We start from the raw sequence: 25,090 nt of genomic DNA on the forward strand, positions 1-25,090 counted from the left end.
GGTGTACAAAATCGAGCACACAGCCATGCAATCTCCATAGACAAACATTGGCAGTAGAATGGCCTTACTGATGCGCTCAGTGAGTTTCAGCGTGGCACTGTCATAGGATGCCACCTTTCCAACCAGTCAGTCAGTTCATCAAATTTCTGCCATGCTAGAGCTGCCCCGGTCAACTGTAAGTGCTGTTATTGTGAAGTGGAAATATCTAGTAGCAACAATGGCTCAGCCGCGAAGTGGTAGGCCACACAAGCTCACAGAATGGGGTCGCCAAGCGCTGAAATGCATAGCGCATAAAGATCAACACTCACTACTGAGTTCCAAACTGCCTCGTCAGCACAAGAACTGTTAGCTTCATGAAATGGGTTTCATGGAGTGGCGTAAAGCTCGCCACCATTGGACTCTGGAGCAGTGGAAACACGTACTCTGGAGTTTTTTAAAATTTATTTTTAACTTTATTTAACTAGGCAAGTCAGTTAAGAACAAATTATTATTTTCAATGACGTTTCAGTGGGTTAACTGTCTGTTCAGGGGCAGAACGACAGATTTGTACCTTGTCAGCTTGGGGATTTGAACTTGCAACCTTCCGGTTACTAGTCCAATGCTCTAACCACTAGGCTAAGCTGCCGAATCACCATCTGGCAGTCTGATGGACGAATCTGGGTTTGGCGGATGCCAGGAGAATGCTACCTGCACCACTGCATAGTGACAACTGTACATTTTGGTGGAAGAGGAATAATGGTCTGGGGCTGTTTTTCATGCTTTGGGCTAGGCCCCTTAGTTCCAGTGAAGGGAAATCTTAACAGTACAGCATACAATTACATTCTAGATGATTCTGTGCTTCCAACTTTGTGGCAACAGTTTGGGAAAGGGCCTTTCCTGCTTCAGCATGACAATGCCCCACTGCACAAAGCGCGGTCCATACAGAAATTGTTTGTTGAGTTCGCTGTGGAAGAACTTGACTGGCCTGCACAGAGCCCTGACCTCAACCCCGTCGAACACCTTTGGGATGAATTGGAAACACCGACCATGAACCAGGCGTAATCGCCCAACATCAGCGCCCGACCTCACTAATGCTCTTGTACCTGAATGGAAGCAAGTCCCCACAGCAATGATCCAACATCGAGTGGAAAGCCTTCCCAGGCGAGTGAAGGCTGTTTTAGGGGGGAGCAACTCCATATTTTTATTTTTATTTAACTAGGCAAGTCAGTTAAGAACAAATTCTTATTTACAATGATGGCCTACCAGAAGGCAAAAGGCATCCTGCAGGGATATTTATTTATTTTGAATCCCAGCCCCTGTCCCTGCAGGATGCCTTTTGCCTTCTGGTAGGCCATCATTATAAATAAGAATTTGTTCTTAACTGACTTCCCTAGTTAAATAAAAATACAATATATATATATAGGACAGCAAGAAGGTAGAGACAACAATACATCACAAGAAGCAGCCATATCTGTCAGTGTCCATGGTTGAGTCTTTGAATGAAGACATGGAGATAAAACGGCCCAGTTTGAGTGTTTGCTGAAGCTCGTTCCAGTTGCTAGCTGCAGCGAATTGAAAAGAGGCGCGACCCAGCGATGTGTGTGCTTTGGGGACCTTTAACAGAATGTGACTGGCAGAACGGGTGTGTATGTGAAGGGCTGCATTGGGTATCTCAGATAGGGGGAGTGAGGCCTAAGATTAATGCCCATGATTTTGGAATGATATGTTCGATGAGGATACTTTTGGTCATTTAGTGTATGAGTGTAGAGCGACCATAATAGCCTACTAATGGAGTTGATAAAGGTTTAATCACGTGTGCTATTTAATGTGAAGTATCCTGGATAATGTCCGAAACAGGGTCGAAGTCCAACAAACGTGACGCCGAAAAACTATTGACTGTTGAGGAGAGGACGCTTGAGAAAGGGAAAGAGAAGGGGCAGTAGAGGACCAACATATATTGGAGGGTGAAACAGTAGCAGAGCCGAGGAGGACATGAAATCGAAGAAGCACTTCCTTATCAGTTGATCTTGTGGAAAGGGGGGTAAATTCGTGCTGTGGTAGTGGGAGTGTCGCGCCTTCTAATACGTTTTAAATGAGGTAGTGTGGATAACGCGGTCTCCGCTGTCTGCGTGTGCGCACGCGAGTGCCCTGTGTGTGTGTGTGTGTGTGTGTGTGGGGGGGGGGTTGTAGTTCGTAATGACTTCTCAGCCTTGATACAATTAGGCTTGTACAACTAAAAACGGACTGATCCCTTGGCGCATGAGAAGCTCGAGGGAATGTGAAAGGGAAGGACAACAATGACATGGACAGTGACATGGGAAGATCCAAGGTGCACTTGTTTGGTCAATATCATCATAACGTATTGATCCAATTTATGATGGGGTGGTTTGGATTTTCCTGTTTGCTGTTCGGTGTGTTACTCCGGCCAAGCAACACACAAAGCGTTGTGCCTGACGCAGGTGAGTTTAGCCTACCTTATACAGGTGTGTCACGGTTAGAGAGATGGCTTTTGCATATTTCCTGTAGATTTTCAACAATGTTCCATTCTGCAGTTGGCGCTGATTAAAGTCGGGATACTCAGTCACATCATTAGATAATCATGACTTTTCTAACAATGACCTTAGGATGCGTCGTAATATTTATCTGATCACATGGCCTATTAGTGTGGTATAGCCTAAATCCGCAAAATAGTAACTTATTTACAGGGTCTAGTATAAGTGTATTGTATTATTGACAGAGTTCATATTTTTCATGTAAAGTGTTTGTGTGTGAGAGAGAGAGAGAGAGAGAGAGAGAGAGAGAGAGAGAGAGAGAGAGAGAGAGAGAGAGAGAGAGAGAGAGAGAGAGAGAGAGAGAGAGAGAGAGAGAGAGCCTTCCAGCTCTTGGCATTACAGTTGAAAGGGAGACAATGGAAGCTCTGTCTTTCATTGATATTGCTGTCTTCAAGAAAAACATTTGTCCTGCTGACTTCGGCCAGAATTGTTCTGGAAACAGGTAACATTCTGTTTGCCAAATTACAGTAACAAAGCTGTAATAATATATCCACGCTTATGGTAGTCCCCAACTAATTAAAAGTAAACATTTGGATCTATGACTCAGGTTTATTTGAAAAAATATTAAGCAAAGCCTTTGGATACATTTTTCTGCAGGTCATAAAGGTGGGAACAAAGCTTAATGGATTTTTTAGCTACTTTTTAATTACATAAACAGAGACTTCGGGTTTGAAGGAAAAGCCATACTTCTTCTCTATTACAGCCCTCACACGCAGTCTCTCTTGCTCACAAACAGCTCACTGTGGAATGCAGAGGGAAGAGAGCTGTAAATCCCTTTGATCTCTTCGCTCTGATGATGCTTCTCTTTTTCTCCCAGTACTTACGCACTGTCTTTTCTCCCAATATTTCACTAAGCTTCTGTCTATTTTATAAGGGGTTAATAGGAGATACCGCCTCTGCCTCCATTCCCATCCCTCCCTCGCTCTCTTCTCCTCTCTCCTCTCCATCTGTGTTAGTTACTATTGTATGGTTGTTTTCAGACATTGGCTGATACCTTTCTCCTGATTGCTCTGCTCTCCCTCATCTCTGTTCTCCTTCATTTCCTCTCATCCCTCCCTCTCTCTCCCTACCACCACCATCATTTTCTAGCGCTCTATAAAAGTTGAATGATTGTGGAATGTTGTTCCAAGACGGCTCTCTGAAAGGAACAGAGACACAGAGAGAGAGAGAGAGAGAGAGAGAGAGAGAGAGAGAGAGAGAGAGAGAGAGAGAGAGAGAGAGAGAGAGAGAGAGAGAGGGAGAAAGGGATAAAGGGAGATAAAAGTAACAAAGGCTCTGCAGGAAGTGGAATAAAATGTGTGGAAGAAGTGCTGCAATACGCATAATATGTATATGTGCCTTTGGATGATGGCAGTCATCTGTGTATGCCTTTGTCTGTGCGTCTGCGTCTGTACCTCCATCAGGCGTCAGCTTGTGATTGAATGATACCTGTATTGTTCTTACTAGACCAGAGCATGTCAGTGCATCACCCCAATAGCATGTTAGAACAGCAAAATCATTGGGTTGCTCCTGCATTCCTGCAGGGTTATACACCTGTTACAACAGGTCATGACAGCTGATGGAAAAATAGATGGGTTTCATCTGACATGCCCTTGTCTCTGAGGTGACAGAGGTATGTCTACTGTTATACCAACCGTATACTGTATAGCTGTTGCCAACCTGCTTTGGCAGTCAGCCTCTTGGGCGTTCTATCACACCAGTAACACACAGCAGAGAGCAGAGTCAGACACAGGACAAATGAAAATGTATGAGCTACTATATTTGAATTTACTGCAAATGTGTTTTTGTTTTGTTAGTAGAAGCTGGGGTGTAGAAACTGGAGTGTTAGGAGAAGCGATTTAGATTTTACTGGAAATTATTATTGTATGTAGACGGTTGAGAGAGCAACTGGGGCTAAATTGTTTCTGAGAATAAAGATCCAGTGACCATTATAATGTGCTCATCAGAGTGTGTCTGGCCAGACTGTGGCTATTCTCTGCACATAATGTTCTCTGTCTCTCTTTTTATATTTCTCTCGCTCTCTCTCTCTGTTTTTGTCTCTTTCTCTAGTTTATGTCCGTTTCTTCCAACTATCCTCAGTTTTTAATTTGTTTAATTTCTCTCACTCCCCTTGACAGTCATCTCTCAACCCCATACCTTTATCCATATTTTAGCACTCGTCTCTTCATCCCTCTTTCCTTTCCTCTCTCTTGTCCTGTGTTGTCCTGTGTTCTATGGCTTGGATCCCAGTCTAAAGTTTATTTTGACTGATCACACAAAGAAGAGCTAATATTTAGATTTGGACATAGGAAGATTAGCAAGTAAAGAACTACCACGACAGGTAATAACATTGGCAAACAATGTGTTTTTTTGTTGCCTTGTGGAATCTGTTCCTGGGCTTGCAGCCACATGCCTGCTTACAATTCTCTCTGTAGATATACAGTATCAGGGATAAATAGCTTTAGTGTGATCTCTCTCTCTCTCTCTCTCTCTCTCTCTCTCTCTCTCTCTCTCTCTCTCTCTCTCTCTCTCTCTCTCTCTCTCTCTCTCTCTCTCTCTCTCTCTCTCTCTCTCTCTCTCTCTCTCTCTCTCTCTCTCTCTCTCTCTCTCTCTCTCTCTCTCTCTCTCTCTCTCTCTCTCTCTCCTCTCTCTCTCTCTCTCTCTCTCTCTCTCTCTCTCTCTCTCTCTCTCTCTCAGCTCTGAACTGTTGTGAAGGGGACATCCTGCTCCTGTTGGATTCTTCAGGAAGTGTGTCATCCTATGAGTTCTCTCGCCTGCTGCGCTTCCTGTCTGAGCTTCTCCTCCCCTTCTCACTTGGGCAGAGCCAGGTAAGGGTGGGGTTGCTGCAGGTGGGCACTGAGCCACACCTGGAGTTTGGTCTGGACGCCCACAGCACCCAGCCTGGCCTACAGGGGGCACTGCAGATGACCAGGCAGCTCCAGGGGGACACCAACACAGAGGCCGCCCTCATTCTGGCGCAGGGGCTGCTAGCCAGGACTGGAGCTGGAGATGAAACAAAGCTCCCTAAAGTGCTGGTGTGGCTAACGGATGGGGTAGAGCCGGGCGTGGTGGATGTACCAATGGCAGAGTTGAGAACGGCGGGCGTGTCCGTGCTGGCTGTCTCTACAGGACACGGGAACTACCAGGTGCTGCGGAGGGTGGTGACCGCACCCATCGAGTCCCACCTGTACTTTGTGGACATCGATGACATCAGCCTCATCACAGAGGACCTGAGGGAGGCCATCATTGGTGTGTGGGGCGGGGGGGAGGGAGAGAGGGGGTAGTGACTCACAAAGGGTGGATGCAGACAGAGGAAAAAGATGACAATTTGCCCTTCAAACAGCACAGCATTGTATAAAACCATTCTGCACAAATACCGTTTTCACTTCTAAAACTACAGAGGTGGGACTATACTACTTGACTAGAACTGAGTTTCCAGACTCAAGTATTTATAGACAGTCCTGAGATTGCAGCCACTGTAGTGTCCATGCAAACTCCCACCTGAGGTGTATATCTCCCCGCACTCCCCCACCCCCCCTCTCTTTCTCTCTCTTAGAGCTGATCCGTGCTGAGGGCCTGCGGGTGGTAGAGGTGTCCTCCCACAGTGCCGTGCTGCAGTGGCGTCCTGTCCTCAGCGCCAACACAGGCTTCTATGAGGTCCACTATAATTCTATGCTGCCAGGTGGCAGGAAGGGTCAGCCTAGTGGCGGGGCCAGCAGCGGGGTGCAGTACCACAGACGGACCCTCCCTGGGGATGCCAGCTGGATAAAGCTGAGTGGTCTGCAACCAGACACCAGCTACACTGCCTCCCTCACCCCAAAGTCCAACCAGGACTACCTCAACACCCTCAGTGCCAACTTCACCACACTGCCCGGTGAGAGGGCAGGAGGAAGAGAGACTGGGAGAGGAGGAAGAGGGGATGGAAAGAAAGGGATTGGAATAGATGTTTTTACATTATTTAACAATTTGTTGTGCAAAATAATAATCTATTTTATTTTTCTGTCATCCCCCTCCCCTCTCCTCCCTGTCCTCTCCTCTCACACACCCTAGAGGTGTTGAGCCCGGCAGTGGTCACGGTGTCAGACTCAGGTCCTGACAGGGTGCGAGTGAGCTGGGGTCCTCTGCAGCCTGAGCAGGTCCAGAGGTACCAGATAGAGTATGGCGCTCTACCCAGTGGACAGGTCCACATGGTTATGCTACACGGACATCAGAATACCACTCTGCTCACTGGTCTAGAGCAAGAGACACAATACCTGGTCACCATCAGCGCCCTGTACTCCACTGGCAAAGAGAAGGCTTTGTCTGTCAAGGCCTGCACTCAGGAGGGTAAGATGTGTGTGTTTTTGTTCACCCTCTGAATGGCAGACATACACAATCCATGTTTCAGTTGTCTCAAGGCTTAAACATCATTCTTTAAACTGTCTCCTCCTCTTCATCTACACTGATTGAAGTGGATTTAACATGTGGCATCAATAAGGGATCATAGCTTTCACGTGGATTCACCTCGTCAGTCTATGTCATGGAAAGAGCAGGTGTTTTTAAGGTTTTGTATACTCTGTGTATTTATCGTAGTCATTTATAAGGAGTCCATCCCTCCCACTTTTACCTTTGGGCCTGGCCCCTCTCTTTTTTCGTTCTGTGATTTATGGCTTTTATAACAAATCACAGACACTAACTTGTCCTCTATCTTTGTGTGTATCTCAGTGCTGCCTGCCCTGGCTGACCTCCAGCTGACCCCAGTGGGGCGAGATGAGGTGCAGGTCCGGTGGCGAGGCCACGAAGAGGGTCTGAGGGGGTACTGGCTCAGCTGGGAGATGGGTGAGACAGAGATCCCCTCCCGCCCTGCGTCCTCTTCCCTATACCTGCTCCCTGGCTCCTTGTCCACGCTGCTCACACACCTGGCCCCCAGCAGCCGAGTGTGTGTGTCACCTGTCTACCGCACGGCCCTGGGAGAGGGGCTCTGCTGCACCACACACACACAAACTGGTCTGACACTACGCACACAGACACACACACACACAGGTCTCCCAGCCTTATATTGGACTTGAACTATTTATTGAATCGCCACATTATAGTCATTGTAATTTTAAGGAAGTAGTCATCTTCATATGTCTAACTGCACTCTTGTGCAACAGGAAAGTAATAACCCCTTTTTCTCTCTCTCCCTCTCTCTCTCACTTCGAAAGAGCAGTATTTTGCGGTTATCAATGAGATTTGCCTGCAGTCAGAGAGCTGAAGTGGAGGAAATGTTTGAAATTTGATGTGCTTTATTGCCACATCAATGCTGTGGTACAATGGAGTCACATCTCTATGTCGCTTCAAACCACTTGATTATCCAGTATTCACACCCCTTGACTTTTTCCACATTTTGTTGTGTTACAGCCCAAAATTAAATGGATTAAATTTAGATTTTTTTTGTCACTGGCCTACACACAATATCACATAATGTTTTTCAACATTTTTACAACTTATTTAAAATTAAAAGCTGAAATGTCTTGAGTCAATAAGTACTACAAAGATACAGACGTTCTTCCTAACCATTTGCCTGAGAGGAAGGAAACCGCTCAGGGATTTCACCATTAGGCCAATGGTAACTTTAAAACAGTTACAGAGTTTAAGGACTGTGAGGAGACAACTGAGGATGACTCAACAACATTGTAGTTACTCCACAATACTAACCTAATTGACAGAGTGAAAAGAAGGAAGCCTGTACAGAATAAAACATTTTCCAAAACATGCATCCTGTTTGCAACAAGGCATTAAAGTAATACTGCAAGCAATTACATTTTTGTCTCAAGACAAAGTGTTATGTTTGCGGCAAATCTAATACAACACACTACTGACTACCACGCTCCATATTTTCAAGCATAATTGTGGTGGCTGCATCATGTTAGGGGTATGCTTGTAATCGTTAAGGACTGGGGGATTTTTCAGGATAAAAAATAAACGTAATGGAGCTAAGCACAGGCAAAATCCTTTGTCAGTCTGCTTTCCACTGGACACTGTGAGAGGAATTCACCTTTCAGCAGGACAATAACCTAAAACACAAATCCAAATCTACACTGGAGTTGCTTATCAAGAAGAAAGTGAATGTTCCTGAGTGGCTGAGTTACAGTTTTGACTTAAATCTATTTGGAAAAAAAGACCTGAAAATGGTTGCCAAGCAACGATTAAGAGCCAATTTGACAAAGCATGAAAACATTTGAAAATAATATTTTTGTATTTCATTTTCGAAAATGTCTAAAAATATGTTTTCACTTTGTTATTATGGGGCATTGCATGTAGACAATACATTTAAGCCATTTAGAATTCAAGCTGTAACACAACAAAATGTGTAATAAGTAGAGGTATGAATACTTTCTGAAGGCCATGTAAGTGGATTATGTTGTCATTTCATAAGGAAGAGAGGTCCTGGGTCAAGATAAAGAAGTGCAGCTTCAGCATAGAGCTGTTGTGATCCAAATGGATGGATTCCATTTCTCTGTTTCCAATGAGAAGGATTGCCACTGATGGGGGATAGGTGGATGAGGATGAAGAGAAATAAGGGTGGCTAGAGGGGAACAAAGAAGACATAGAACCTCCTAACTTCTCTCCCATCATCCATCTGGTCATAGTGTGGGCATGCTGTTACACATAGGCATTTGAACTATTTCTGATTAAAAAAATATATAACTATATTTACTTCATAAAGAAGATGTAAAATCAAAATGTACTTGTATGCTTTCTCACATATTTTTTATATTCAGTTTTCAGTTTAGCTTCCACATAATAGGCTGCAGTCCACATATGAACCCATCAGCCTGGCTCTTGTGAACTTGCTTGTGAAGATCGCCATCTAGTGGGACACATATTTTACCACAGACTGTGACAATCAGGCCAATGTTCAACTTTTTCAACTCTTTCTCTGCTGCACAGTACACCCCTAAGTGTGAATATAATGCAAAAAACTAAGTCCATTTTCCAATTGAACAGCAATGCATTGGTCTCATATAGAGAGGGTAGATAAATTGCAATATCTGAAAACAGGAAAACATCTCATTTTCTGGGTTGTTCCATGTAATATCAGCAAGCCATGACACAAACCATCTCAGATTGTTCCGAAATAGTTTCTGTAGTAAAAAAAAAAACAGATTAGATAAGCATTCCAGCAACAATATTTTGTTGAAATATAATTTGATCTCTGAGAAAATAAACTAATTGATTCCATCCAAATTGGCCATTTAAATGAATAGGATTCATATAATATTTAATAAATATAGTACCTAACATCCAAAACTTTTTTCTAACAATGAGTAAAACACGAGGAATCCAAAGAAATTGTCAAACGTCACCCACAGACTCCCCACACCCCACGACAATCCAGAGAAGGCTGGTGGAAGGAACCATAGGAGGACGGACACATTGTAATGGCCGGGATGGAATCAATGGAACGGAGTCCAACCGGTTGTTTCCATGTGTTTGGTACCATTTCATTCATTCCATTCCAGCCAGTATAATGAGCCCTACCTTCTATATCTCCTCCCACCAGCCTCCTCTGCGCCAATCTCACCTCCAACAACTATATGCAGCCTCAATGTTAATAAAGGGATAGTTCACCCAAATCTCAAACTGACGCACTGACGTATTGGTTTCCTTACCCTGTAAGCAGTTTATGGACAAGGCAACCGATGCTTTGGTTTTGTTTACCGAGCCACTGTTTCTTTTTAGCATTTGTGGCACATATCCAATGCAAGTCAACGGTACCTATATTAGCATTTTTACACTTCATATCCAAATCATCTGTAACTAATAACAGGAACCACATTTCCATACACAATTTTTAGGCCAGTAAAGTCCTAAATATAAAAATTTAAAAAACATGACAGCTGTGATGGAAACAGGAAGTTTCGTTACAATTGTATAAATGCAGACGGATCATTAATTCGTTCGACATGGTGGGATCTTTTTGTGTATGAAAAATTAATTATGCAAGAAAAGGTGGTGCAAATTACAAATATCCATCATATTGAAGTAAACTTAGAGTCACAAAGTGATATGGTGTGTGGTCCTCGCTAGGGTTGTGGTGGTCATGACATTTTGTCAGCTGTGATTGTCAAGCGAATAACTGCCGGTCTCACAGTAATTGACCATTAATTAACATAAACACATTTAGCATCTCCTAGCTCCTCCACTGATGCAGACCTTTGGAACATCTACATTTTAAAAAGTCTAATAAATCCATGTAATACAACCTACACCATCACAATAAATCCATTATTTATTTTAGACAGATTTCAAAACAACAGAATAGCATACTCTTGAGTTGTCCTTGTGTTAGGCCCTGATATGGCTAGTTAATTTAGCAGACACGATTTTCTTAGAATTCCATTACATTATTTTATAGTATGAAGAAACCAATTGAATAAAATAGAAAATATATTTTCTCCAAAGATTTAAGGGAGTGCGTGTGGCTATTGTGTGGCTATTCTGTGTTGAACAGTTAACAAAGCGGTATTATGGTCACCATAACAGCCCTAGGACTCTTCCCACTATGACTCTGGAAAGCATGCTGTTTATTAGGCTACAGATTAAATAAATTATCATGAACTTCACAGGGTGGTGAAAGTGCACAGTAGAGTGATGACTTTGATGCTCTTTTCCAATAAATATTGAAGGTCTTATTCTGGTGACATGATGATCGATGCTTGACTGCCGTTTGACAAATAAAAATATTCTGTCTCTTATCCATAATAATCTCATCATGTAGACTATCTCCACAGCCTACCCGCACTGAAAGTTGTTGGCTAAAGAGTGCATGTTTTGTTGACAAAACTATTGATGGAAAATGCCACATTGAAAACATTTATTCCGTATATGAAAACTTGAGTGAAAAACTACATTTTGTGTGCACTAAGCCATCACCTACTAATTGTTTTTTTGGAAACAAGTCAGTTTGGTGGAAATACACCACAGGTGGGAAAATGTGCATATTTTCTTTATGTGTATTTTAGAATATTCACATGAAAATCTGTTGCCAATTGGATGGAAACCTAGCTATTGAGTTACACAATACATGTTTTGGTACATTAGGATGATTTGGACATGAAGTGTGAACATGCTAATATGGGTACCATTGACTTGCATTGGATTTGTGCCACAAATGCTAGAAATTTTAGTGTTTACCTGGTAAGGAAACCAACGTTGAGGGGATTTGTAAAAAAATCACCTAATAGCAGGAACAGCACCATCTAGTGGTCCGAACCTGGTAGTATCAGGATGTATAATTGCACATAAACCTAACGACTTCAGTTATTGATTTTTATAAACGGGGGACATCACCAAATTCACTGAGAATTCATTACATAGGATAAAGAAACAATACTCCGAGCCGCAGCTCCATACTACTTTTCAGACATAGAGAACTGATAATATATACTCGTTGTTGGGGTGGTTTTGGTGTGGGGTGTCCGTGGGTGGCTTTTGAGATTCGTCATGTGTATTTCATTGATAGTAAAATATTTGGTGGAAATCGGATTTGAAGTACTATATTTATTGAATATTATTCGAATCTTATACATTTAAATGGCCAATTTGGGTGCAATCAATTAGATGAATTTCTCAGAGATCAACTAAATAATTTTGCAGGATTGCTAATCTATTTTTTTTCTATCTACAGAAATTATTTAAATACAATCTGAGATGGTGGGTGTCGAAATACTTTCTTGTACTTTTTTAAGTGGAACGACCCTTGTATTCTATGTACTCAATGTTAATATCATATGAGGTAATAAAACGAGTGTGAATTGCTTCTCCTTTTTTAAGTAATTTTATTTTGGAGTGTAAAAATCAATACAACACACACACACAGGCAACTGCATGATTGTTGTCAGGTACAGTATGACCATTAATATCTCTAGACACGATTGTCACATGCTGTAGCCTTGCTGCCCCAACATAAATTGATCTGCATTAAGATTTAGCCTATTAAACGGCAATTATTTTTACACAAGTGAGTCCATTTTATCAATGATAGGCTCTTCCCTCAAGAGAAAATAACCTTTTCAACTGCAACACGCTTATAAATAACATGGTATTAAAACAATGCAAACTTTGACAAAACGATGAAACACCGGAATTTGCAGAAATAAAAATTAACCGCTTACACCCGTTTAAAAGATACTGCTATTATTGGTTTACGAAACGAAATTCAAGACAACAATAACCAACCACAACCCGTATGAAGAATAGCAAGGGGCGCGGTTTACATACGGCCCATCCAATCGGTAGAGGCTGTACTGGAGTCCCGTGCTGGACTGGGCCTCGGTCTTGCCTGGTGTCATGCAACCGACTATTGAATATGTGATGGCGGCAGAAGACTTGAGAATTCCCGGGGAGGGTATTCTTATAGGGGATAAGATATACTCTGGTGTAACCCTAACTTTAGATAACTGTCTCCTGCCACTGGAGCGACTACAGCAGAGTCCGTCCGCTGAACATGGGCTCTCCGCGGATACCGAGGAGCAGCTGCGGATGCGGAGCTGTGAGTTGATACAGGCCGCGGGTATTCTGCTTAGACTCCCGCAGGTTGGTAACAGCTATCTAGCTAACTATTGTGCCGAAGTTAAGTAGAATTTGCAATCAAAGTCAGACAAATCTAATTGTACAGGTCAAACACGAGACCATGTCTAGAATCAACAGCTAAGTTAAAGACGCATGTTGTTTACCAATGAGGCAGGCCATGCGATGGATTTAAATCGTAGTTAGCAAGTTAATCGATAAACGTTCTCTCCAGGTAGCCATGGCCACGGGGCAGATCCTTTTCCAGAGGTTCTACTATTGCAAATCGTTCGTCAGACACTGTGCAGAGGTAGGACCCTCACTATCATGCTCTGTTTGGCAACCAGTTCCACTGCAAAAGTCCTTTATCAGACTTAGCACAAACATTCACCCCTTTACTATTTGTTCACACTGTTGCTGTGACAAACTAATCTCATGATGCTATTTGTCCTCTTTCCCCTTCTCAAAATACCCATCTACCTCCCTGCCTGTCTCTTTCCAGATGGTTGCCATGGCTTGTGTGCACCTGGCTTCAAAGATCGAGGAGGAACCGCGCAGGGTACGAGATGTTCTCAATGTGTTCTACCACCTCAAACACAGCAAAGGCAAAAGGTAAGGGGTTCTGAACTACTCTTCCAGTTCTCCCAACCCTCTTGCGGTATTCTGTATATCGCTAACCATGTGTATCTTCCAGGGCCCAGGTCCCCATGCCTTTGGATGCCAGCTACATCAGTGCCAAGGCTCAGGTAATCAAGACAGAGAGGAGAGTACTGAAGGAGCTGGGCTTCTGTGTGCATGTCAAACACCCCCACAAGGCAAGCAGCAGACTCCTTACCTCACCACCTTCAATACATTCCGTGGCGCATTTGATCTAAAACAGGACAATTGATAACCACTGTGGTTTAGGCCCTGTTTGCTCTACTGGTTTGTTGCGATTGCTATTGTAGGCTTGGATTTGTATTACCATAACATGCCTAACAGATTATCTTGTCTATGGCAATAACCATTGCATCTGGTCTTGGGAACACATCCCTAACAGTTTTTGTGCTGCTCTGTCACAGATCATTGTGATGTACCTCCAGGTGCTGGAGTGTGAGAAGAACACCAAGCTGGTACAGACAGCTTGGTGAGTATCTTCTTGATATTTTGTTTAATCATTTCTCAGTGTATCTTGACATGTCATATTATGAAGAGTTCTTATGTATCTATTTTCATCTCGCTCTCTACCTCTCTCTGCTGCTATCTGTTTTCTAGGAACTACATGAATGACAGTCTGAGGACAGATGTGTTCCTGAGGTTCAGTGCTGAGACCGTGGCCTGTGCCTGTATCTACCTGTCAGCCAGAACACTTCAGGTAGGACACTACAGTGTACACTTATGTGCTTTAAACATGCTAACACATAAGGTATTTTACAGTAATATACCATCCCAGGTTGTCATTTATACACCTGCACATATCAGCACACCTACTACACAAACCAAGATTTTATCTAAGGACATATGCGCAAACATGATTAGCTGGTCTATATAGCTCCCGGATGTCCATAACAACAACATGACCACCTGTCTGATTCCTCACCCTCCTCCCGTCTTCTATGCAGATCCCTCTGCCGGACCAGCCTCCCTGGTTCCTGCTGTTTGGTGCGTCTGAGGAGGACCTGAGGGAGATCTGTGGGCGGATCCTGAGGCTGTACTCACTGCCCAACGTCTCCCTCCCCAGTATGTTAAAAGAAGTGGAGCAGTGTCACCTGGCCCTGGATGCACGCATCGCCAAGGCTAAGCTGGCAGGAGGGGGACTACTGGCTGTGGGCACCCCCACCCTGGACGTCCCCTCCAGCTTCTCCCCTGCCTCCAAAGCAGGTGAGACAGACGCCCACCACTCACCCATAGGAAACACACTGTGTAATAAGTGATATCTTAATGTTTTATATAATGTTTTTTTGTTTCTATTTCCTTATTTTTGCATCCTGGCATCTTTAAAAAAATATACATTATTACCGTCCTCTCCACTTCTGTTTGTCTCATGTGCTCATCATTTCCTTTAGCAACCCTTTGACTTTAACTATTTCCTCCTACAAAGTTCCTTATTCTCATCTTTCTTTGTCCTAGCGTCGCCTGCTGTACCACAGACCAACAGGGAGTCTCCCCCTAAATCAAGTCGCCCTAAAAAATGCCTGCCGGAAACTCACTAACGGAGACGAGTAAGTATTCTTCCTCTACTGGAGTATGGGGATATATGTACTGAGTATATTTGTGCGATTGAATGGAGCTGCTTTCCCTCATGAAATGAAGACTCTTCTATTTTTGCTTTTCTTCTTTTTTTTTCTCAGGAAGAAAAGAGGGAGTCGTAGTGATGAGAGAAGAGAGACTCAGTCCATGTCTCCTTCCAGAAGAAGGTATGGAAGAAGCACTGTGCCTTACTCTGTTTCATGCGGACTCCATATTGAGTCTCAGCTCTGAGAGCAACTTCACTCTCTGTTTTCAGACGCAGTCGCAGTGTCTCTTCTCCTTTGCGCTCTGTCTCTCCCACCCACCGCCAGAAAATCAGTCGCCGGGATAGAGAAAGGGAAAAAGAGCGGGAGCGTCGGCGGGAACGGGAGAGGGAGCGGGGAAGAGGAAGGAGAGATGAATACTCACGTAGAAGATAACTCTCATAGGTGTTATCAAGGAAGAGCTATCATAAATGACCTATGGAACAGCACATCATGGACCAAATACAAGCCAGACTTTCCAATGTTTTCACTTTTGTAGATTGTTTGTATTACATTATAATTTGGGAAACTATGCTCTAAGATCATAGTCCAAAGCTTTTGTCTGAACAATATTTTTGAAATAAAAATGCTTTTAGATGATCTGTTGTCTTGTTTTATGAATGGCATCAAGTGATTTAGATCACTTCATTGGTCAACCTCACACAGGGTTCAACTGAAATGTGACTTCCGCTTTTAACCCAAACCCTCCGAAAGACTCATACATACAGGTTCTGATGCTGTTGTGGGGGATTAAGTACCATGCTTAATGGCTTCTAGGATTTTGATACCAACAACCCTCCGGTTACTAGCTTTACGTTCTGCCAGGTTTTCCTGTCGTACCCGGGATTCAAACTGGCAACCCTCTAACTGCTAGGCTACCTGCCACCCATTCAGCACCACAACCAAACACACCTCTACATCCCTACCTAGGGAAGCTAGACATGATCATGAACCTAGCTGTCAAGGAAGCATGTTTTAATTAGGCTGACTGATGAATCTCTCGTGTAGCTGAACTCTGGGATTGTAACCCCCCACAATATCTCTGGCCTAGCAGAGGTTAGTTGAGTAACTAGGGAAAGTTACTCCATGAAAAGTTACTCACTCTTCTAAAAAAAAAAAAAACTTTGAAAATAGGGCCCTGGATTAGGATGCAGAGAGACAAAGTATTCTACCCAGGACTCACTCTAATTCTTTAGCTGAGATGGAGGCCCCAATGTCGGAGTTGAGAGGGCAGGGGCCGGTGGGGATGGAGCTCTGTGTCACCATGTCTCCCACTCAGACCGCCTTCTACATTATTCTGATCCTGCTGGGTATCACAGTTTACACCACAGTGGTTGGTGTGATCGCGGAGGATGTGTTCAAAGACCCCAGTGGAGTACATAACTCAGACATCAACCTGGTGAACATGGCCCTCTCCAACCTGCTCATGTCTGTCCTGAGGAACGCCCTGCTGGTCATCACTGACCTGGAGCTGGGTTGGTCTGGGACAGGTGTCAAGCACTGGAGTAGAGGATGCTGAAGAATAATGGCTTTATGTGGGTGCTCGAGACAAGGGTGAGGCAGGTATGGGGATTGTGTGTGGTTTGGGCTCTAAGTAAAAGGTTTGTGATTATAGGATTTGGTATTTAAGAATTTGTAAGTCGCTCTGGATAAGAGCGTCTGCTAAATGAATTAAATGTAAATGTAAATATCAGAGGGTTTTGGGCTGATCTTTGAGGAATGGTAGTTTAAAATGCAAGCGCAAGGGAGGGTGGTGTGGTCTGTGATTGGAGATATGCTATGTGAAATGAAAGCAAGCTGACAATATACCATGCCATAATTACTGGAATTAGTATTGTTCCGGTTGACACTATTGTGTACACACACACAGACACACACAAAAACTGACACCCAGCTCTCTCTCTGTAGCTGTCCTCCTCCAGAGACTGAGGTGCCGTTCCCCTCACAGCTCCGTAGGCAAGCACCATGGTCTTGTAGCGGATGCGAGCTTCAACTGGAAGCCAGTGGAGAGAGCGGAGGAGCGGGGTGACGTGAGAGAACTTGGGAAGGTTGAACACCAAACGGGCTGCGGCGTTCTGGATGAGTTGTAGGGGTTTAATGGCACAGGCAGGGAGCCCAGCCAACAGCGAGTTGCAGTAATCCAGACGGGAGATGACAAGTGCCTGGATTAGGACCTGCCTTTTTGTATTCCCTGCCTTGTCTCCTCTCCTGTCCTCTCCCCTCCAACACTTCCCACCCCTCTCCTCTTTTCTCCTATCTTCTCCTCCCCTCCCCTCTTCTCACCTCCTCTCTCCTCCCCCTCCCATGCAGAACCTGATGTTGTTCAACAGCACAACACACACCCTGCTGGGCTGTTTGTGGAACTTCCCCTCCAGCTACGCGGGCCTGGCCTAAGCCACCACCTCCATGGTGATCCACAAGACAGTGCCCATTATGCTGATGGCCATCAACAACCTGGCCTCCCTCTACACGCTCTACGCCCATAGCAGGACCCGCTACCCCACACACATGACCACGGACGCACCCGCCCTGAAGAGGGTACCGTCCGAGAGACGAGCTGCCAAGGTGAGAGAGGCTGGACAGGATTCAGAATTATGCCATGTTAAAGGTACCCTGCTTACTATGGATGGAAGGATGGAGAAGTACCTGTAACATGAGGAATGTGGGAAAAAATTGCTTATGGGTTACCAAGGTGTTTCTGTATAGCACTCTGTGACATCTGCTGATATAAAAAAAAGGCTTTATAAATACATTTGATTGATTGAGTGATGATCCAGATTCGATTTTAATAAACAGTGTTATTACAGAAAATGCATGTTTATGTGTATGTTTTATGACCCTTATGCTAAGAGAAGAAGAAAACAGGTAAATAGTTTCACAGTATTTCCCCTCCCTGCCCTCGCTCTTTCTCTAGGTGATTCCAGCCCTCATAATGCTCTTCAATGGGTCTTGGGGAACCAGCCTCATCTCTATAAACTACTTTAACTACAACCAAGGTGTCATGTTCTGACCTTTATTTCCTTTGTTTTGTATTTATTTAGTATGGTCAGGGCGTGAGTTGGGTGGGCAGTCTATGTTTATTTTTCTATGATTTGGGGATTTGTATGTTTCGGCCTAGTATGGTTCTCAATCAGAGGCAGGTGTCATTAGTTGTCTCTGATTGAGAATCATACTTAGGTGGCCTGGGTTGCACTGTTTGTTGGTGGGTGATTGTCTATGTTGATTGCTTGTGTCAGCACAGTTCTCATTTAGCGTCACGGTTGTTTTTGTATTCAGCGTTCAGTACTTTCTTTAATTAAATATCAATATGAACACAAACCACGCTGCGTTTTGGTCCGCCTTTCCTTCAACAGAAGAAAACCGTGACACAAGGTTTGTCAGCCGAGTTCCTCCTGGTTACAGCTCGCTTTGCCAACACCGTCTTCAATGCCATTTCGCCCATCGTGCTGGCAGTGCGTGCTGTCATTAAGTCTATTCTTACTCACTGACAGAGCCCACACTCTGACACACACACTGCAACTGACACAATGGGGAAGTCAGTGGAAAGATATTATACTTGCCCTCAGCCTAACAGTAACATAGAATTATATGGTTGTTAGCATTCCTCTAACCATTGGCATCCATTTTGATCCTCTTTCTTAGGCAGGCTGTTTTTAATATGGCCACTATGAGAGACAAACGCATTCATTTTTATGACCATTTCTAAGGATGCAATGATCAGTACTGAGGGAGAGCACTGTCACTTGTTTGGAGGGGTTTTGTAGTAAAGCTTGTTGACTTCTTAATTGAAATAAAATGTGATACTCTGTACTTGTCAGTGAGACTACATTAACACAACTTATTTCTGGTAAGCTGACTTTTTGTGAGTGAGAGAATGTTTTTGGTGTATTGAGTGTACTTAAGAGGGCACTCCTAGCTGTAGATAGTTGTTGTTACATGTTCTGACTTGTTTGCTCTTTAATAAACAGTCAAATCTCCCAGCCTCTGAGACAGTTTATGCACTGAGGTTCCTCTACATCAGAGTTTCACAAACTTCAGAATATTTCAATACTCCAAATGTAGAAGATCTTAAACATTCCAATACTTTAAAAGTAGTATGGTATTTATTGGGTGGGTTATTACATATTTAGACAGGGTTTTATATACATGTTGACATTTAAACACAGACTGAAGGGGAGGTAAGCATTGGTTAATTAATGATTCCATACAGTGGTATGCCTTAATTAATTAATTCATTCATTTATTTGCTTTAACTCTCTCCTCTTATTTGATAACCTCTCTCTCCTTCTGAATAGTGAAAACGGTTTGTTTTGCAGTCGTCTCCCTTGTGTCTGGAGATTTGATTTCATCTGTTATTTTCTCCTGTTGACATTTCACTCTGTCAGCACAGCCAGCGATCATCCTCATGATCCTCCTCCTCAGCTTGCCGTGTCCCAGAGCCACCACCATGGGACTGAAGCCCACAAACACAGAAGCAGAGAAGTGGGCCACAGTCAGCAGCTCCTCCGCATGGTGCCCCCTGTTATGGTTATAGTATGTCACCGCGGCAACTTGCAGGACCCAGCACACCACAAACAGCATCACAAGCAACATAATCACATGACTGGCCTTGCGTTCACTGGACACATGTCTGTCCAGCTCGCCATGCGTCCCTCCCCCTGCCTCGCCTACCGAGGTGACGGCCCGGATGTGTTTGGCCAGCGAGTGCAGCGTAGCCAGGTTGGTGCCCACCATCAGCATCAGGGGAACCACCTCATTGAGGACCAGGGAGGTGGAGGCGAAGGCCGAGCCCTGCTCCTCCGAGGGGAATTCCCACATACAGCCCAGCAGGGGCCTGGTGGTGCAGCTGATCACCATCAGCTCCACTGTGGCATTGCCTTGGACATGTGTGGTGTAAACCAGCGCTGGCAGGGAAAAGGCGAGATTGAGTCCCCAGACAAGCCCCAGAGCCACCCACACCTTCCTCCTCTCATGCTCCTGTGCAAGGGGGCCCATGGCCACATGCTGTCGCTTCAGGGTGGCACAGTGGAAGGCACTGAGGGTCAGAGTGACCCAGCAGCCCACGGCCCGCCACCACACCCACAGCAACATGAAGAGGCGGCACCAGCCCTGGGACAGTGACACGTCCAGACCCAGATCAGACACAAAGATGGGTACCGTGCGGAACAGAGAAGTCAGCAGGTTGGCCAGCGACAGGTTCACCAGGATGATGTCAGAGGGAGGGAGCCGACGAGACAAATTTCCAATGGCCGACTGGAACACCTGAGAGAGAGGGAGAGAGAGAGAGTATAATTAATTATTACACTTAACACTGTGTGATGTCCTCTTAAGCTGATATTCCATGGCTATCGGCAGTTAGGGTTCCATTTATTTTTTTGATAGTTCTCCCCTCACCACATGGATGACCAGTATGTTTCCCAGGATGCCAGAGAAGACCAGAAACCCAAACAGAATAGCATCTACAGTGAGGACCTCCGACATCGCATCGTCCTAAGCATGGCGCCACTATTTATTTCTTATTCATTGCATGGATGTGTCTCAACTATCAAGAGTGGTGAGAGCTACTCTCCCTACTCTGTTACTCTACCAGGGTATCCATTGTATATCTGCCTTTATCCTGTTCATTGTGAACTATTTATATAGACACACACACACTCATACACAAACAAAGCCATACCGTTGCTGACCCAGCTCAGGGTCAATTTACTCCAATAATTTGTCGCCTAGATACCATGCCCTTACCTGCTGCTAAGGCATGCAGATTTTTCACTCCATTGGCCAACTGCAAAAACACACACCTCTTATCAACTCATACCCCACAGACAGGCCACATCTACAAGAAATGTGAGGCTGATTAACACCTGAGACCATAAAGATATACAGCTCATTTCAGTGGGTGTCCAGACTTGTATTTATTTTTTTGCCCTGTTACACAGCTGGCTGTAAATGGTTAATTCAAACAAATAAAACATGGTGAAATCTTCCTATTTTAACAGGGGTATGTTATTGTGTCAGATATCTGTTGGCCCATACATGTATATTTAGATGTTTGTGTGTTATGTTATAATCCATTTGTTTGTGCCCCATCCCATGAGTGTCTCTATCCCCTCATTGTTAGCTCCCATTGTTCAGATGTAGAGAGGCATCATCAGACTAATTTACCCAGCATACCCCAGGGGCTTCCCAGGGGTCTTATTAAAACCCTCCCATCCACTGATGCTGCAGTATTATTCATTAATCACACGGTTCCTGTCCTCTCCCTTGGCCCTACTAGCTTGCCTATTGTTTCCTTTTGGGAATGGAAATATAATCATTATCTTCAATAACCTTGTCAGTGAACTGCTGAGTCGAATTGATCAGAAATTAAAATGAAATACTCTCAAATTCAAGATCTTCATATATATGAAGCTTTTTGTGACCATTATATCTGCCAGTAGGTGTTGTTAGACTTCGGGTTGTATTACCTATATGATGATTAGGCTCCTCTCATTGTAATCGAGCTCTGGTTAACAATGATCTGATCGTTCTAACGATGATATTATTTTAAAGAGGTTATAAGAGGTTGTACATCTAACCAGAAATGAATGTTTCCGAAAATCTTCAGAAGTGTTTCAGTGTGTGCTAAAGAAATCTAGCTCTCTACAAAGTCTGCCGTTTAACTTGCGCCAGAATATTGTGGAACGTTATCGACCTATTATCAACTATTACCACTTGAGGTCGCTGTAGGTTCGGAAATAGCATCACACCAAAACCAACTACAGCCCTGGGTTACCACTGACAATATTCAAATGTCAGCGTAAGTAACATATACTAATCTCATTAATGTGTTAAAAACTGTTACCAGAGTTAATTGCTGCAAGTTGCATAGTCTTCTACAATACATTTTTTTCCCCTGAAAATAGGACATTTGTTTTACAGGATAAAGATGCACAAGACAATATCCTCTAATCCATTTCCAATAAACTGCCTTGATAAAATGAACAAAAGACTACACACATCAGCCTTGAAGACTACATACAGCCTAACACCAAATGTGGGAAAGAGGAGAGGGAGGAAGGACGGATGGGTGGAAGGAAGGATGGAAAGGCACGAAAAAGTAACGGAAATGGTGTCAGGGAAATTAAGATTGGAGTGGGGATTTGAAATGATGACTCATGATGTAATTGACTGCTGATGACTAGGCTACAAACATTCTGACAGACACACACAAACACACACTTCCTCACAACAACCATCAAAGAAAGGAGGACAAGACTGGGCCAAATGTGATTAAAAATATAACTGCCGCGGTCCTCGTTCTCGAAAACCCAGACGTAAGTTATTTTCTCAAATAGCCAAAATGCATCTTACATTGATTTCCGTTACATTAACAATTGTAATCAGCGATGTGACCTATTTATTGGTTGGTTTAGTTGTGTGCATAACTAACATTACGTGTATGGATAAACAGATCAAGCATGCGTATCCAAGTGATAGCAGTCTGGCTCATTCTCTAATAGTGTGGATTGTAAACTATCAATCATCCAACTAGGTATATGATTGTTACTGTCTGCTTTTGTTGCAGATTGTTTTCGTGCTCTGCACCGGTGAGAGGCTACACCGCATTGTTGGTGTAAGACTGTTATGGAAGCCACATGCCCCGGTACCTCTCTTTCTCGCCTCGGATCTCCGCTGACAGTAAAGGCGCAGTCCACTATCAATTTGCACTAAATACAGTGAGAGTGGACCTGTAAAACGGGAAGACATGAGAGGCCAACCGCGGCTGTCCCTGGTCGCCTTCTCGGCAGTGCTTCTCTGTCTGTGTCGCGCAACAATCGCAGTTTCCAACCAGACACGCGGCGGCCGCGATGCGCAATTACCATCAGCGTCAGCAGCTTCATCAGACGAGGGAAGCGAGAAGGACGTGGATGTCTCCCCAAACTCTGGCCAACACCATAACTACGGTATTGATTATTTCAGTAAGAATGAAACTATGAGCACACCAAAGCTGGAGGGGGACCTCAGCTATAGGAATGGCACTTCATCCATCAACACCAGCAGAGGCAATACAGGAACCACTGTGATATCTGGCAGGCCAGACCATGTGCAAGGTGAAACAAGGTGGGTCATGGCCATGGAGGGAGAAGTGGCACCAATATGTGCCTACCGGGTAACAGATGGGGGAATCGGGGGGAGGTTGTGTTTTCGACACACACAGCAGGGGTTCAGGTGTCATCATGGAGACTGCCGGACTGTTCCGTCTCCAGGAGGGTCCCTGGTGGCCAACATTCTGACCAATGGTAGCGTGCTGCTACAGTGGACATACGAAGGTCTGAGGGGAGAGGCTCAAGGGACAACAAAAGGAAACACAGCTAGACATGACCTAGATAAACAAGAGACTAAGACTAGAGGAACAATTGTAGAGGGACAGAAAGGGGCCCCTAGGACAGAGCTTGGGGTAGAGAGCAGGATTTTGATTGCACCACTAAAGAGGGTATTCAGTGGACGACGGGTCAGAAGAGGTGGGTTTGCGCTGAGCTGCTGGTGGAATGGGAGCTACACCCAGTTTGAGTGCGCTGGTCTTCATCTTGGCTCCGGTTGCAGGGACTTCCTGCTGACTGAGCTCCATGAGAACGTCCCCTACCGCATCTGCCTACATCCGCTGGCCTCCACCCTGACCCCACCGCCCCACTCAGGAGGAGCAGGCCAAAGACAGGACCTGGGAGACTGCTTGGAGTTCACCGTCTCACCATTGGGCATGCAGGACATTGTGATCGCAATGACAACAGTGGGAGGAGCCATCTGTGTGATGCTGGTCATCATCTGCCTGTTGGTGGCATACATCACTGAGAACATCATGAGCCCCACGACACAGCACTCACACTCCACATACCACACACACTCTCACCACTAATGTCACTCACGCACGCACACACACGGGCACACACTTGTATCCTTGTTAAGCAATATCACACAAATTTATTTTACTCCCCATCTAAATCAATACACTAAAAATACATGTATGTAACATACTGTGATTGAACAACCACACACACATAATAAAATCTCACAGAGATTCAGGGCATCGCACCTTACACACGACTAAAATACATCATACCTGTGCAAGCTTGTGGAAGAACGATGAACTAGAATAGGCAGAATAGACCACCACACTTTCAAATACTATTAAATACTTTTCAAATGATAGGGCTCAGATAATTACATCTCTGTTTGTGTGTGCATATTTTCCTCTCATGTGTATTTATCTCATTAGCCTTTCTGCTAGTAATCAACGTGTGCTGTGTTAGAGATAGTAAGATGGTAGTCGGTAGGCCTACCTAAGAGTGAAACATTGTCTACAGTTGAGCAGAGGAAAAATAAATGTGTCCCAACCAGTATAAACCAGTATTTCTAAAGATGTCTCTATTTTCTTGGAGCCCAGTTATAGATTGGTTATGATTACCTCTGTTAAGTGCCAAATAATAAGTGCAAGCACAGTAGGTAATTTAATTAGTGCTTTCTTCATTTTTACCTCAGAGAGGATTCATTTAATTAATGTCAACAATTAACCCCCAGGCAGCCTAGAATGATTCCTATTGCCATATCTTGTCATGGCTGTAGAGATGGCTGTATGTCATAGACCTTCAACAGGCTGGTCTGCCAAATACTGTACCAAACCTCTATTTTAGGAGGCTCCGTGGAATCAATAAAACACACAGAATATGTGTGTATGTGTACCCGTGTACAGAAAATATTATTAATATTTGTATCTATCCGTCCATCCATCCATCGTACAAATAAAATATTGATGCC

General features: G+C 44.1%; 4 protein-coding genes and 1 pseudogene across 7 annotated transcripts; 4 read left to right on the forward strand and 1 right to left on the reverse strand.

The window, feature by feature from the left end:
- The first annotated feature begins 2,164 nt into the window (after nt 1-2,164).
- Nucleotides 2,165-12,297, forward strand: LOC124003175 (von Willebrand factor A domain-containing protein 1-like). Its single transcript, XM_046311248.1, has 5 exons — nt 2,165-2,438; nt 5,208-5,759; nt 6,067-6,384; nt 6,561-6,836; nt 7,215-12,297. The coding sequence occupies exons 1-5, from the start codon at nt 2,282-2,284 to the stop codon at nt 7,556-7,558; spliced, it is 1,647 nt and encodes a 548-aa protein (XP_046167204.1). The 5' UTR covers nt 2,165-2,281; the 3' UTR covers nt 7,559-12,297.
- Nucleotides 12,298-12,667: 370 nt separating this feature from the next.
- Nucleotides 12,668-15,898, forward strand: LOC124003176 (cyclin-L2-like). Of its 4 annotated transcripts, none has more exons than XR_006833193.1 (10): nt 12,668-13,073; nt 13,282-13,356; nt 13,549-13,658; nt 13,741-13,792; nt 14,108-14,172; nt 14,301-14,400; nt 14,648-14,906; nt 15,156-15,247; nt 15,377-15,442; nt 15,532-15,898. XR_006833193.1 is itself a non-coding variant. In XM_046311250.1 (8 exons), exons 1-8 carry the CDS (start codon nt 12,828-12,830, stop codon nt 15,236-15,238), a joined length of 1,059 nt encoding a protein of 352 aa, XP_046167206.1. In that variant the 5' UTR covers nt 12,685-12,827; the 3' UTR covers nt 15,239-15,248. The 4 variants fall into 4 exon arrangements, 1 of the variants encoding a protein (XP_046167206.1); XR_006833194.1 differs by having other exon boundaries at nt 12,686-13,029; nt 13,741-13,861; XR_006833192.1 differs by having other exon boundaries at nt 12,689-13,073; nt 13,741-13,861.
- A 613-nt stretch (nt 15,899-16,511) lies between these two features.
- LOC124004173 lies at nt 16,512-18,786 on the forward strand (annotated as a pseudogene).
- Nucleotides 18,787-19,459: 673 nt separating this feature from the next.
- On the reverse strand, nt 19,460-20,800 carry LOC124004347 (olfactory receptor class A-like protein 4). Its single transcript, XM_046313183.1, has 2 exons — nt 20,693-20,800; nt 19,460-20,560 (listed from the first exon to the last, which is right to left on the reverse strand). Exons 1-2 carry the CDS (start codon nt 20,777-20,779, stop codon nt 19,562-19,564), a joined length of 1,086 nt encoding a protein of 361 aa, XP_046169139.1. The 5' UTR covers nt 20,780-20,800; the 3' UTR covers nt 19,460-19,561.
- A 1,569-nt stretch (nt 20,801-22,369) lies between these two features.
- On the forward strand, nt 22,370-25,075 carry LOC124004101. The gene is made up of 2 exons (XM_046312887.1): nt 22,370-22,611; nt 22,863-25,075. The coding sequence occupies exon 2, from the start codon at nt 23,043-23,045 to the stop codon at nt 24,189-24,191; it is 1,149 nt and encodes a 382-aa protein (XP_046168843.1). The 5' UTR covers nt 22,370-22,611; nt 22,863-23,042; the 3' UTR covers nt 24,192-25,075.
- Nucleotides 25,076-25,090: the final 15 nt, after the last annotated feature.

The sequence above is a fragment of the Oncorhynchus gorbuscha genome, linkage group LG18, assembly GCF_021184085.1.
Source record: "Oncorhynchus gorbuscha isolate QuinsamMale2020 ecotype Even-year linkage group LG18, OgorEven_v1.0, whole genome shotgun sequence".
In the NCBI taxonomy this organism is placed as follows: domain Eukaryota; kingdom Metazoa; phylum Chordata; class Actinopteri; order Salmoniformes; family Salmonidae; genus Oncorhynchus; species Oncorhynchus gorbuscha.

Excerpts from the sequence above, each read along its gene's own strand:
- LOC124003175 (XM_046311248.1), top strand. The coding sequence starts at position 2,282 with ATGGACAGTGACATGGGAAGATCCAAGGTGCACTTGTTTGGTCAATAT. Across the intron at positions 5,760-6,066 it reads CCTGAGGGAGGCCATCATTG|AGCTGATCCGTGCTGAGGGC; the intron begins GTGTGTGGGGCG and ends TCTCTCTCTTAG. Across the intron at positions 6,385-6,560 it reads CAACTTCACCACACTGCCCG|AGGTGTTGAGCCCGGCAGTG; the intron begins GTGAGAGGGCAG and ends CACACACCCTAG.
- LOC124003176 (XM_046311250.1), top strand. The coding sequence starts at position 12,828 with ATGCAACCGACTATTGAATATGTGATGGCGGCAGAAGACTTGAGAATT. Across the intron at positions 13,074-13,281 it reads TTCTGCTTAGACTCCCGCAG|GTAGCCATGGCCACGGGGCA; the intron begins GTTGGTAACAGC and ends CGTTCTCTCCAG. Across the intron at positions 14,401-14,647 it reads TGTCAGCCAGAACACTTCAG|ATCCCTCTGCCGGACCAGCC; the intron begins GTAGGACACTAC and ends TCTTCTATGCAG.
- LOC124004347 (XM_046313183.1), bottom strand. The coding sequence starts at position 20,779 with ATGTCGGAGGTCCTCACTGTAGATGCTATTCTGTTTGGGTTTCTGGTC. Across the intron at positions 20,561-20,692 it reads ACATACTGGTCATCCATGTG|GTGTTCCAGTCGGCCATTGG; the intron begins GTGAGGGGAGAA and ends CCTCTCTCTCAG.
- LOC124004101 (XM_046312887.1), top strand. The coding sequence starts at position 23,043 with ATGAGAGGCCAACCGCGGCTGTCCCTGGTCGCCTTCTCGGCAGTGCTT.